Below are 12,875 nucleotides of genomic sequence, written 5' to 3' on the forward strand. Positions count from 1 at the left end.
GCATGAGGAAGAAAATTTCCACTTAAAATCATAAACTATTCTTACATGTATAATATCCACCCCTGCTTGTTACTGGACTGTGTTGGTCGAATGCAGCATATTATACACGTAACTATAATGAAAGTTATGATTTCAGTTGGATGATTTCTTTTTAGTTTTCATAGTGCTTAGCTGCTCATTCAGATTTGACACATTTATTCACCTGTTCAACACATGGTCACTAATTGAGGCTACTTGTCTGATGATGAAGCCAAACAGCCATTAGACTGGCTATGACAGCACTTTGAGTTATGAATATAATGGATTCAGGATTCATCCTTGTTAGTGATGTTATTTTATTAAAAACAATATTAATTACTTTTGGTCAAATTGTGGATAAGTGTCATTCAAGGGACAAGAGTATCCCCAGACAAAAGAAAAACATAATGCAAAGTAAAGTTATTTTCTCAAACCATTTGAATTTATACTGTTAAATTGCATCAGATTTCACTTAAAAATTTATGCAGTTAAGTTCATAAAATAAAAATACATAGTTGTAATTTAACTTCTGGACACACCAACTCATTTATAGGGGTTATTCTGTGAAATGGTAGAAGGATATTAATTAGGTGGGTTTTGGGTCAAATATGTCTGTTGTATGAATATGTCTCCCATTCTCAAATATCACAGAGTTATGATCATTTAATGCATGTTACTGCAAATGGGTAAATGAAAAGGAAATCAGAGCAATTCATGCACATCTCTGATGTATTTTAGTAGTTATATTAGGTAATAAGAGTGAATGACAGTGTTAAAAGCTATAATTTAGAATAATTTTTAAATAAATACATCTAAGATATTACATTTTAGTTATGTTAGATACTCTTCACAATAGCTGCTATGATTTTCTAAGCAAACTCTGCATATTTCCACACTGACTCAGCTGATTTTTGATTACCTTCAATATTTATCCAGCAGCATCCATGATTCGACACAAAAGTTTTCTTGTCTGAATTCCTGTGAGTCTGTTGAAAGAGGAATGGCACATGATTATTTGTAGTTAATGGATTATGAAGGAAGGACACATAGATTATATAACCAACACAGTACAATTCCTTAACCACATTTTAAGAATCAACCGCATCCTGTCATCACACCTGAAGAGCTGTATGGAGGTGGTCGACTTGATTCCAAGTTGGCCACGTCCATAAAGCACCCCAGGTCAGATCACAGGATTTAGTTGAATCTTGAAATGTCACCATCCAGTTTAAGTATTTGTATTGTGGTGGTTATATAATCTGTGTGCAAAAGTTTCACTAAATTTACTTCCGCAATAACACATAACATAACATAATTAAATACACAATTTTCTTCAAAATTGTGTATTTAATTTTTGTTTGCCTAGCACCAACTGCATGCATAACTTCAAATGCTCACAATGTGTAATGTTTAAGAATGAGATACATATCCATATAAAATTTTGACAAATTTTATATGAACATAAAATTTTAACTGACAACCTTCTTCCTTAAATTTGCTGTCATTTCGAGGAGCACTATGTATACTGTATATATGTAAACGTCATCATTTATGAAAATATTTTTGGCTCAAATATTGTTTCATGGGCTATTCTAGAAGAAATTGTAATTTCCTGGATAATTGAAAAATAACAAAAAAATTCTTAATCAATTTTCAACCTGCTTTATTTATATGTGCAGTATTATTACATTTTCAGCCAAGATATGCTCATGGTTTGGGTAGTCTCCAATTTCCCAATGGTGCTTCTCCTGTAGTTTCAAAGATGTGTATATATAGTGGAAACAGTTTATCAGACACTAGGTAAATATTAGTATTTAATATTTAGCTGTTAAGACTTTTATCATTTTATTCTTCACAAAAAAATAAAATAAATATATATACACAGTCGAACTCATTAATACAAAGTTCAAGGGACCTAAATTTTCACGTTTTGTAATAATGAAGTTTGTAGTAATGTGGTCCCCCAAAAGTGCACAATTTTGCCTTTTTTTTGGTACATACTATATATATCTAAGAATAATAATAAATAATAATAATAATATCAAAAATAAATTAATTTAAATTAATAAAATAATAAAAATAAAAAATAAAAACAAAAGCCTTGTCTAACATACAGTAATAGGAATAATGCATTTTTTTAAAGATTTCATTTTACAATTGACTTTCAGAATAACGGCACCTTCAGGGATTCAAGATGCCTTTATTTCGACTTTTCCATTATCTAAAAAGTTTTATTTTTAATATACTTAATGCAAAAATAATGAGGCTAAATAAGAAATAGAGAGATTAAGAATGCAATTTTATTAACTGCACATAAAAAACATAAACATGTTGATGATCCAATGTTATATTCTGCCAGTTAATACACTCCTACTTACTCCTGTTCTGTTTTCTATTATTATATCAAGTTTTTCACTAAGCTTTAATGTTGTTCTTTTTTTCTTCTCTGTATGAGGTTTATTAACATTAGGAGCCATAGTGAGGCATTTTTAATTTTAAATAAATGTAAAACAGCGTATAGTCCATGGTATCAAAACAGAATTCGCAAAATGGCAAACTTAAACAAATACAGTACAGTAATACCCCGAAGTTACGCGATAGGTGGGTCTGACGAAAATCGCGTAAGTCGAGGTACAACTTTGCATATAAATACATATAAATTTTGCTTAATTGGGACCAAGGACTAACAAAAACACTAGTTTAGAAGAAAAATATTAATAAAATTGCAGTTCTTTATACATATTAATACAAAATATGTATTAAAAAAACAAATGACTTACGTAAAAAAGTTATTTCGATGTCGATGGCTTCATAAAATCTAACAAATTCGTCTGACGACACAGCGCGTTCTTTTTTTCACGCAGAATTTCTTCGTAGCAAGCTAATAATTTTTTTATTCCTTGCTTTGTAGCTATAATGCGTTCTTCGTTGGAGTCTGTTTTCTAAAATTTTTAAGCCCTTTACAATTGAGCCCTTTTCAATTTTCAACCTGTCAAGTTTGCAATTGTCATGTGCTTTTCGCCTTTGCTTCATTTAGGCCTGTAGCACGTGCAATATCACATGGTCTTTCATTTCGCTCAAAGCGTTTCACAATTTCATATTTTTTCTCTATCGACAGAGGTGGACTGGCCATAAGCCTTACCGGGGAAACCCCGGTGGGCCAGTGTGATTTTGGCCATAAACCATAGTATGAGGCCACTATAAATTTTCCCGGGTAAGAATTTTTGACCCAGTCCACCTCTGTTTATCGATAATTGCTTTTCTTTTTCTCTCTGAATCTGCAGTGTCTTCACTAGGACGCTTCCTTTTCACACCTTTTAATTAAGTATTTTACTCATTTTTAGGGAATAAGGCACGCTTGATACGCATAAACAAAGCTGCGCGCATGTAGCAACTGAATAAACAACACCATAAAGGCAGAGATACACTATTAACACCTCACATTTCTAGGGGTTACTACCATAAAACAATAAAAATCCAGTTGCGTTTCTGCTAGTGAAATCTGTTATAAACTGGTAGTAAACTCGATCTAATTGCATTTGCGATTATACCGATAGCTGGAATTGTGTTGGTTTTTACGTTATTATGGTGAAATGTGTTTCCCCTTCACTGATATAAAAAACATAAAAGCAACAAAGTTGAATTTTGTTCATCTTTCGCTCTCATTCTCCGCCGTCGCACCGTATATCAATAACATATGAAAAACGACCTTGAAGATAGTGGGCGGCAGCGTTGCCAAACGAAAAAAATCAAGAACCGCGTAACTCCGAGTTCGCGTAAGTCGGGGTATTACTGTAATCGTGTGACTTGCCATTTTCTTTTTTTGGTACTGAACTCAATGTTAGCTTGAATGTTCTGTTATTTGTGGTGCCGTTATTTCGACAGTCTACTGCATTTGTAAGATAAACTAAGAGAAAAGCAATTAACGGAAATGAAACTCATCCAAGTTTCTTGCGATGACCGACTAACTGGTTAAAATAAATTTATTAAAATAAAAATGATATATACATAAGATAAAACAGAAATAAAATAAGATAAAAGCGTTAAAATACAATAAGATAAAAGTGTTAAAATATAATATAATAAAAGCGTTAAAATACATAGTAGCTTTTGAAGCGAAGTGCCTCTTCATCAGCTAGTCTGTGAATGGTGTACTTCAGTATATATTGATGGTTACAATAGCACAAGTCAGCTGGGCATGATCATGTATCACGAGTCTGGTGTTGGTAGAGCAGAATTATGTACACGTGATGATCGCCAGCGCCCATCACACTGCAATACAGTACATTCTATAATAGAGTGTAAGTGTACTCCCCTCGTCCAATTCATTGGTGGCTATGTGCAGTGCTTCAAGTCATGAGCGCTGGCTGAACTTCCCCTCTTAAAATGAGGCCTCTAGACCTGTACGCAGTACTCAAGGTGTGGCCTGACCATTGCCTTATACAGAGGGACAGTCACTTATTAGGATAAGACAATCACTTCACAGTAGGAAAGAAGACCTAAGACTCTCATAATAGCTACTGAATGACAGGTAAATAGTAATAGTATTTGCCCTATAGTGCAAGGAAGCCACAGGCTTTTGCTGCATTGGCAAAAAAAAAACCAAGTAGATAAGAAAAGACAAATTATATGCTTCCTTCCTCACACAGGTAACTATCCAGTTAACCTTTGAATTTATTCAAGCTGTCAGCCTCAACTAGCTGTGAGGCAAACTTGTTCTAGCAATCAGCAACTCACTGGCTAAAAGAAAACTTCCTACAATCTAATCTAAAACCCAACCCCTGAAATTTTAATTTATGGCCCCTAGTTCTGGAATTCTTTATAACAGTGAAAATTCTGCCTTCATTCATTTTACTAATCCCTCTCAGAGCCTTATAAACCTCAATTAGGGGTTGAGCATGTACAGAGAAGGGCAGCAAGAATGGTGAGGGGAATGAAGGGATCCTCTTACCAAGAGAGGCTTAAGTTCTGCAAATTGCAATGGCTGGAGACTAGGCACCTGCACTGTGATCTGATTGAGGTGTATAAGGCCTTGAGTGGGTTGAGCACACTGAATCTTCCACTTGTTCAGATTACGAACCTAAAAAAAAGTAAAAAAAGACCTAAGACTCTCATAATAGCTACTGAATGACAGGTAAATAGTAATAGTATTTGCCCTATAGTGCAAGGAAGCCACAGGCTTTTGCTGCATTGGCAAAAAAAAAAAAAACCCAAAAAAGTTCAGATTATGAACCTAAGGGGCATAAATTCAAATTTCCTCCAGGGGTAAAGGAAAGGGTTTTTGCTTCCGTAAAGATGAGTACAGTGGTCTCAGACAGTTTTTAAATTCTGTACAGTGGGATCAACTGACGATGTTACCAACAGTAAATTCTAAGTGGGAAGCATTCAAGGAATTAATCTTGGATGCTACTAAAAGTTTCATACCTATTAAGAAATATTGTTCAAGGTTTAGGCCTAAATGGTTATCAAATAAACTAATGAGACTCGTGACAGAGAAAAAAATTGCATGGGATGCATATAAATTATCAAGCGATTCAGAAGCCTATGGCAGATATAAGCTAGTCTGTAATCAGGTCACAAAGGAGGTTAGGCAGGCGAAGGCAGATTACGAGTAATCTTTGGCAAAAGATGCTAAGAAAAACAGCAAGGATTTCTTTACTTATATAAACTCTAAAAGGAAGGGGATGAATCTGATTGGTCCACTTGATATCGATGGTTCGACTGTTGATGATCCTGTTCAGATAGCAAACAAAATGAATGAGTATTTTGCATCTACATTCACACATGAGGAGTTATTAAGGTTTGAAAATGGCAGAAGGTTATCAAATTGTAGCAGGGTGCTTAATGATTTTGTAATAACTCAGAGTAAAGTGGAGGAGAAATTGTTGAAGTTGAACATAAGAAAGGCACTTGGGATGGATGGGATCTATCCAGTTATATTAAAGGAGGCGGCAAAGCAACTAAGCAAACCTTAGCCATAATTATTGAGTCCAAGGTTAATTATCCTTGGACTCGGGGGAGGTCCCCACGGACTGGAGATGTGCAAATGTATCCCCAATTCACAAAGGGTGACACAAGTAATTACAGACCAGTTAGTTTAACTTCTGTTCCGGGTGAAATAATGGAGTCACTGGTTAAAGATGCATTGCAGGATCATCTAGACAAGACTGCAGCAATAATTCAGACACGGCATGGGTTTGTTAAGGGAAAGTCTTGTCTGACAAATTTGATAGGATATTATGATGTGGTTACAAAGGAACTGGATGCAAAAAACAATTCTGATATCAGATATTTGGATTTCAGGAAAGCTTTTGACACTGTTGCGCATGGACGACTTGTACAAATTGGAGCAGAAGAGGAGTACAAAAGGATGGTTGAGTGGGAGAAGACAGAGGGTGGTAATTAATGGGTGCTGCTCTTTGTGGACTAATGTTATTAGTGGAGTCCCACAGGGTTCGATGTTGTCTTCTGTTGTGTCCTCTGTTGTTTTGTATATTTATCAATGATATTGATGAAGGCATATCAGGCTTAGTGTTGAAGTTTGCAGATGATACAAAGGTTGGCAGGGTTGTTAATGACAGTAATGGCAGTGTGCTACTGCAACAGGATCTAGGTAATTTGGGCAGATGGGCTAAGAAGTGGCAACTGAAGTTTAACCTTGACAAATGCAAAGTACTGCATATGGGTAGAAGTAACTCCAGAGAAACGTACCAACTGTGTGGTACTACACTTAAGGTGGTAGAAAATGAAAAAGACCTTGGAGTAATTGTGCAGTCAGATATGAAGTTTTCTGACAATGCAGACAGGCTGCCAGGACAGGTCACGGAGTTTTGTCAATGATATATAGGAATTTTGCTAGCAGGGAAAAGGAGGTGATTGTCCCTCTGTATAAGGCAATGGTCAGGCCACGCCTTGAGTACTGCGCACAGGTCTGGAGGCCTCATTTTAGAAAGGATGTAGATTTGCTTGGTGAGGGGAATGAAGGGATCCTCTTACCAAGAGAGGCTTAAGTTCTGCAAATTGCAGTGGCTGGAGACTAGTCACCTGCACGGTGATCTGATTGAGGTGTATAAGGCCTTGAATGGATTGAGCATGCCGAATTCTGATGGGATCCTTCCACTTGTTCAGATTACGAACCTAAGGGTGCATAAATTCAAATTAAAAAAAGACAGATGTAGAATAGATGTGCGGAAATTTGCCTTTAGCCAGCTGGTGGTTAATTGCTGGAACAAATTTCCATCTGTCGTTGTGGAAGTTGATAGGTTAACTAAATTTAAGGAGGGAATGGTGTGGTTTTTTTTTTTTTTTTTTTTTTTGGCTGATGCTGCATAAGCTCATACACTTGCTTTCTTGCATCACATGCCATTACTACTACTACTAGGTCATCTCTGAGGTGCCTGGTTGCCAAGCTCTGTAGCCCACATAATTGAAGTCTTTCCTCATATGATCATCCTTCTGCCGATCTCACCATGGACCCTTTTTTTTTTTTTTTTTTTTTTGAACCCTTTGAAGAAGCTCAATGTCTTTTTTCAGATGAGGTCTCCCTACTTTTCAGTTACTTTCAATGCTCAATTATTTTGTCTCAAAATAATTGAGCATTGAAAGTAAATGAAAAGTGAAAAAAACTTTATAAAAAAAATTCCAAAAATTCCATTTTATATGGCAATTTTTGACAATTCAAAATCCTTATGGATATCACTGTCAGGGTGCAGCATTTGCTAAAGGTCATCTCTGATCATTAGCAACTACCACTACATGCAAAAATTTAAATGCTCATAGCTCTAAAATTCTTGTAAATGGGATACATATTCATAAACATTTTAAACTCAAGATCATCTAATTAACAACCTCCTGAAGTATGGCTATCATTTCATAGAATAAAGCTAAAAGTAAATAAGACAACTCAGCTGATAGAATCTATCCAATTAGAAACAAAAAATTATTTTGACATCATACATTTAGATTTCAGTACAGCTTTTGATACTGTTCCACATGAATGACTGCTGTACAGACTGGAGCAGTGTGGCAAGTTACATCTATTTGGGGGGGGGGGGGTATTAATGGCCACTGCTCTTCATAGACTAATCAGTGAGGTCCCTCAGTGTTTGTTGCTGGGTCTCTTATAGTTTTTAATATTTGTTAACAATATCCACAATATGAACATCCAGTTGAATGTTTAAGTTTACTGATGATACCAGGGAACCAGTCAGTGTTATTTAGTTGCTAATATCTAGCTATTGGAATTTTTTTTTTGTAAAGTTTTTTTCACTTTTCATTTACTTTCAATGCTGAATTATTTTGCCTCAAAATATATGTGGAATGTAGTGTTTTTTAATTTATGATTAGAATTACTTTAAACTATTAAACAAATTTCACCAACAGTCACATGCATAACATTAAATGCTCATAACTTAAATGCTTCAGATTGGGATGTCTGTTCATATAACATTTTTGACTCAGAATCACCTAATTAACAGGCTCCTGAAATCTGGCTGTCATTTCTTAGAGCACTCATTATATTACATATATATTTATGATTCTATAGCTCTTTATATACTTATGCATGGACTGACTATGTAATATTCGTTTATTGTAGGCCACCACCTCTTCCCATGACTAGTTTCTATAATCACTGCTATTTAGACAAGTTAGAAGTACTAAGGGATAAGTGTATGACCCATGGCGTGAAAGTGCAAATTATTACTGAAGGTAAGATAAATTTTCTTGTCTTTTAATTTCAAATGATAGATATCATCTCAAATTCAATTTGAAATCTACTATAATTTATTTAAACAATTTATGAAAAAATAAATTTAAATGACAGTCTCTCTCTCTCTCTCTCTCTCTCTCTCTCTCTCTCTCTCTCTCTCTCTCTCTCTCGTGAGTTTCTTGATCCTGTTTGGGCTCTGAAAAGTGAGTTTTTCTAGTGGTAAATTCTGTGCAGTGAGTTTCTTCATGAAATTTTGAAAATTCACAAAAAGAACTTTATACACAAATGCTTTTAAATATTGCCATTTTCTGCTTGTTTTGACTTTATTTGACTTTATTGTCTAGTATTAAGTTTTAAGTGAAATTATTTCAAAAATAAAATCAGAATTTAAAAAATCGTTAAAAAATCATAAAAGAATTTTTTTTTTTAAATTCAAAAAATTTCTTGTTACTTTTATTTGATATAATACTGTCTTCATCAAATTATGCATTGCCTTAATCAGTTTAATCTTCTGAATCCAAATTCTAGAGAATTCAGTTTTTATAAGCCAAAAACACCCTTAAATTATCTGACTATGGTTGACAGGCATGATCTCCTCTTCTAATTTTAAAATTATTTTCATGCTGCCATGTATTATATAAAACGAGTTAGTTAATGCACACAGTGCACGTCAGGCATGTTTCATTTTTTTTTCCGTAAATTAAATGATTTTTTCCCATTTCCGTGATTAGTGGAAAGGAAATATAGTTATCTCCTTATCAGTTAATTACTAAGATTATGTCTTTATAAAACTCATAAAAAAATAATATCACATTGATAAAACTATATAATTTTATATTCTCTAAACTTAAAGAATATAAAATTATATTATCTAAGTTTAAAGTTCTGTTAGCCCTTTGGTTTAATTACAACTGTATGATATTGATTACTCTCCTGCCACAATTTTTTAAAATTCTCTTTCTCCCTCTCCCCGCCCCCACCTTCTATATATATACATACAGTCGAACTTCCCTATAACGAATTCGATAAATCCATATAACGAATTCGATAAATTCGTTATAGAGAAATTTTGTTATACAGAGAATATCTTTTTTATTAGAAATTGTTATTTAATTAGAAAAAGAATCTACATTTATTTTTAAAGTATCTTATTTCAAAAACACTTATTTAAATTACGTTTACACAATTTTCGCTGGTAAATATCACAAATTAAAAAAATCTGTAATTTTCGTTTGCGCAGTACAATTAAAAAATGTCTGATTCTCAAAGAAAATCTCACATTTGTTCAGAGCATTAAAAACATTATCAGGAACATTTTCACAAAACTGTAGACCCATATGAACCGTTTTAAAAGCGTTAATCGTTTCTTCGCGAGCTGGCTTTTCTACAGGTTGTTCTGATGTGTCTTCAGCATCATCATTAATTTCTTCGTGATCATGGTTGCGTCTAACACTGTTCAGCAGTATTTCATCTTCATTTGGATGTTCTGTTGTAGTCAGATCTTGATCTACATAAACATAACTATCCAGTGTTATTTCATTTTCGACGTTTCCGGACGATTCTAAAAATGTCCAAATGTTTTTCAGTTGTGAAAGGGGCAGTTCAACTTTTTCGTTCAGTTGTTGTTCGACTTCTGTACTTAATGCAAATCCCGCTTTCGAAAAACAATTACAATTCAGTGACATCGTTTGTCCAAACTTTTGCCAGTTCAGAAATGCATTCTCTAAGGTTAATTGTAACCTCCAAGTTTCTATTTTCTGATAACGCATTGACAATCTTTATTATTATTCTCTTTCGATAATGAAATTTAAAATTTTCAATAATGCCTTGGTCCATTGGCTGGAGTTTTGACATCACGTTTGGTGGTAAAAACAACAAATTCACACTTAAGTTTGGCAGAAATACTGGCAGGATGTGCCAGACAGTTGTCAGTTATTAACACAATTTTCCTTTTTTCTTTTGTTATATGCTTGTCTAGTTTTAATATCCAGTCTTCAAAGATATCACTTGTCATCCATGCTTTTTTATTAAAGGTGTAATCAACTTCCAAAAATTTTGTGCTTCTAAAACATCTTGGATTTTTTGATTTTCCGATGACTAAAATCTTAATTTTTCACTTCCTGTCATATTTGCTTCAACTAGCACAGTGATTCTTTCATTGCTCTGTTTTCCGCCAAAACATTTATCATCCTTAAAAGCAAGAGCAAGCATTCTATTCGGTAAACATTTAAAGAATAAACCCATTTCGTCAGCATTAAAACATCCTTAGGTTCATATTCTTCCAAAATCTTCTTTAAGGTATTGTTCCTCCAACTGTTGCAATCTTCTTCGCTTACATTAACACTTTCTCCACAAATAACCTTTTCCACAATTCTGTGGTGCTTCTGAAATTTATCTAGCCACCCAGTGCTCGCATTAAATTCTGTATGTCCCAGGGACTGTGCAAATTTCAGAGCTTGTTGCTTAATTATTGGCCCGATATTGGTATATTCTTTTCACGTATCATTTGCACCCATTTTAGAACAGCTTTATCAACATCTTTGTATATACACAACTTAATTCGCTTCTTGTCTGCTCCTCCTTCAATTGAATTTAAAATTGATTCTCGATTTTTTAACGTCGTAGATAAGCTGCTTGCAGGTATGCATATTTCTCCGCATTATCTTTTTTCTTAAAACCCTGGTCAATATCATGAAGAATCTTTATCATTAATACTTAAACACTTTCTCTTCGACATTGTTTCTGCACTGTAAAAATTACTGGACTGCAGCTCTTGCTGATACATACACCGCAAACTTCTCTTCACTGGCCATATAGTGAATTGTTAGTACCGCCTACTCAATGACGTCCGCTTGCCAATTCAACATATCACGTGACTTTTCCTATCAATCAATTTGAAGAAATATACGACTTTCATTCAGATATACACGAAAGAAAATTTACAGTTAATGTATGTTACTTTTCAGGAAAAAAAAATACAAGTGCATATAGCCTATGTGATTGATGACAAATTGTTCTAAAAGAATGAAATAAAAAAAAAAAAATTCATGAAAACCATCTACTGGGAGTCCAGTTAGATGAAAATGGACATATCATATGATTGACAGGAAGGTCACATAGTACAGTTGAGGTGAGAAGCGAATGTCACTCAGTAGGCATTACTAAAAACTGACTATGGTAGCATTCTATGTATTGCCGACGCAGCATGCTAAAGGCTTACTGCAGCGAATTTCACATTTTCCCCTGAGCCAACGTCAATTTACAAATGTACCCTGTTTATTGTAAAGTTTATGACCACTTTTAAGAAAACCCATTTGGTTTTATAACTGTAACAAAAATGAAACAAAGACCTTCCTATGGGCGTCAACGACCACAAGTATTCACTAAAAGGATGATGAATTCCAGATGCTAATGCAAAATTTCGGAGGGAAGGAGGCCGCATATTTGAGCGGCTGTTTAGCAGTAAATAATTGAAAATCTTCGAAAATGCTTTTACTGATTTTTTAAAAATTCGTTATAGAGAGACTAACACTTGCCATATGGGGTTAATTTTACATGTAATTTCGTTTCAAGGTGCAATGTTTTGCAAAAAAATTCGTAATATAGAGAAATTCGTTAAATAGAAGTTTGTAATAGAGAAGTTCCACTGTGTATATATATAGTAAAATTATAAGTTCTATAAGCAAACAGAGCAGATGAGAAAAACTAGAAAAATTTTTTGAAACGTATTGTATGCCAAGTGCTCCAAAATGCGCAGAGCAGTAGTAAAGGAAGCAAAAGAATATATAAATGCTTCTACTATATACATATATATATATATATTAGGGGGAAAAGAGCAAAGAAACATAACATAGAAAGAATAGGAAAATGAAGACACATGGTAAGAAAATATATATAAAAATTTTGAAATACTAAGACTGGTGCCCACTTGTTGATGCCGAGGCAAAAACAGCGTGAAATATCACAAAAGAAACATAATGAACCTACCACTAAAGATAATAGAAATAAGATGAACCCCAAGGAACAAATAAAAATAACCATTATATCCATTCTCATCAGAGGGCCACTGGACATACTGGCTGTGAATATTACTGCAACGCAAATTACCGCAACCAAATTACCACTGAAACTCAAACGTCAACCCACC

At 34.1% G+C, this 12,875-nt stretch overlaps 1 protein-coding gene across 1 annotated transcript in view; it reads left to right on the top strand.

The window, feature by feature from the left end:
- The window catches only part of LOC150082595 (phagosome assembly factor 1), a 156,352-nt gene that overhangs the window by 95,405 nt on the left and 48,072 nt on the right, over positions 1-12,875 (top strand). The window contains exons 7-8 of the mRNA XM_090378706.1: positions 1,715-1,818; positions 8,615-8,727. Of these exons, the coding sequence (XP_090234832.1) occupies positions 1,715-1,818; positions 8,615-8,727 (217 nt within the window). The remainder of the gene's footprint in view (positions 1-1,714; positions 1,819-8,614; positions 8,728-12,875) is intronic.

This window comes from Mastigoproctus giganteus, chromosome 7, assembly GCF_048544385.1.
Source record: "Mastigoproctus giganteus isolate SK-2022 chromosome 7, ASM4854438v1, whole genome shotgun sequence".
In the NCBI taxonomy this organism is placed as follows: Eukaryota; Metazoa; Arthropoda; class Arachnida; order Uropygi; family Thelyphonidae; genus Mastigoproctus; species Mastigoproctus giganteus.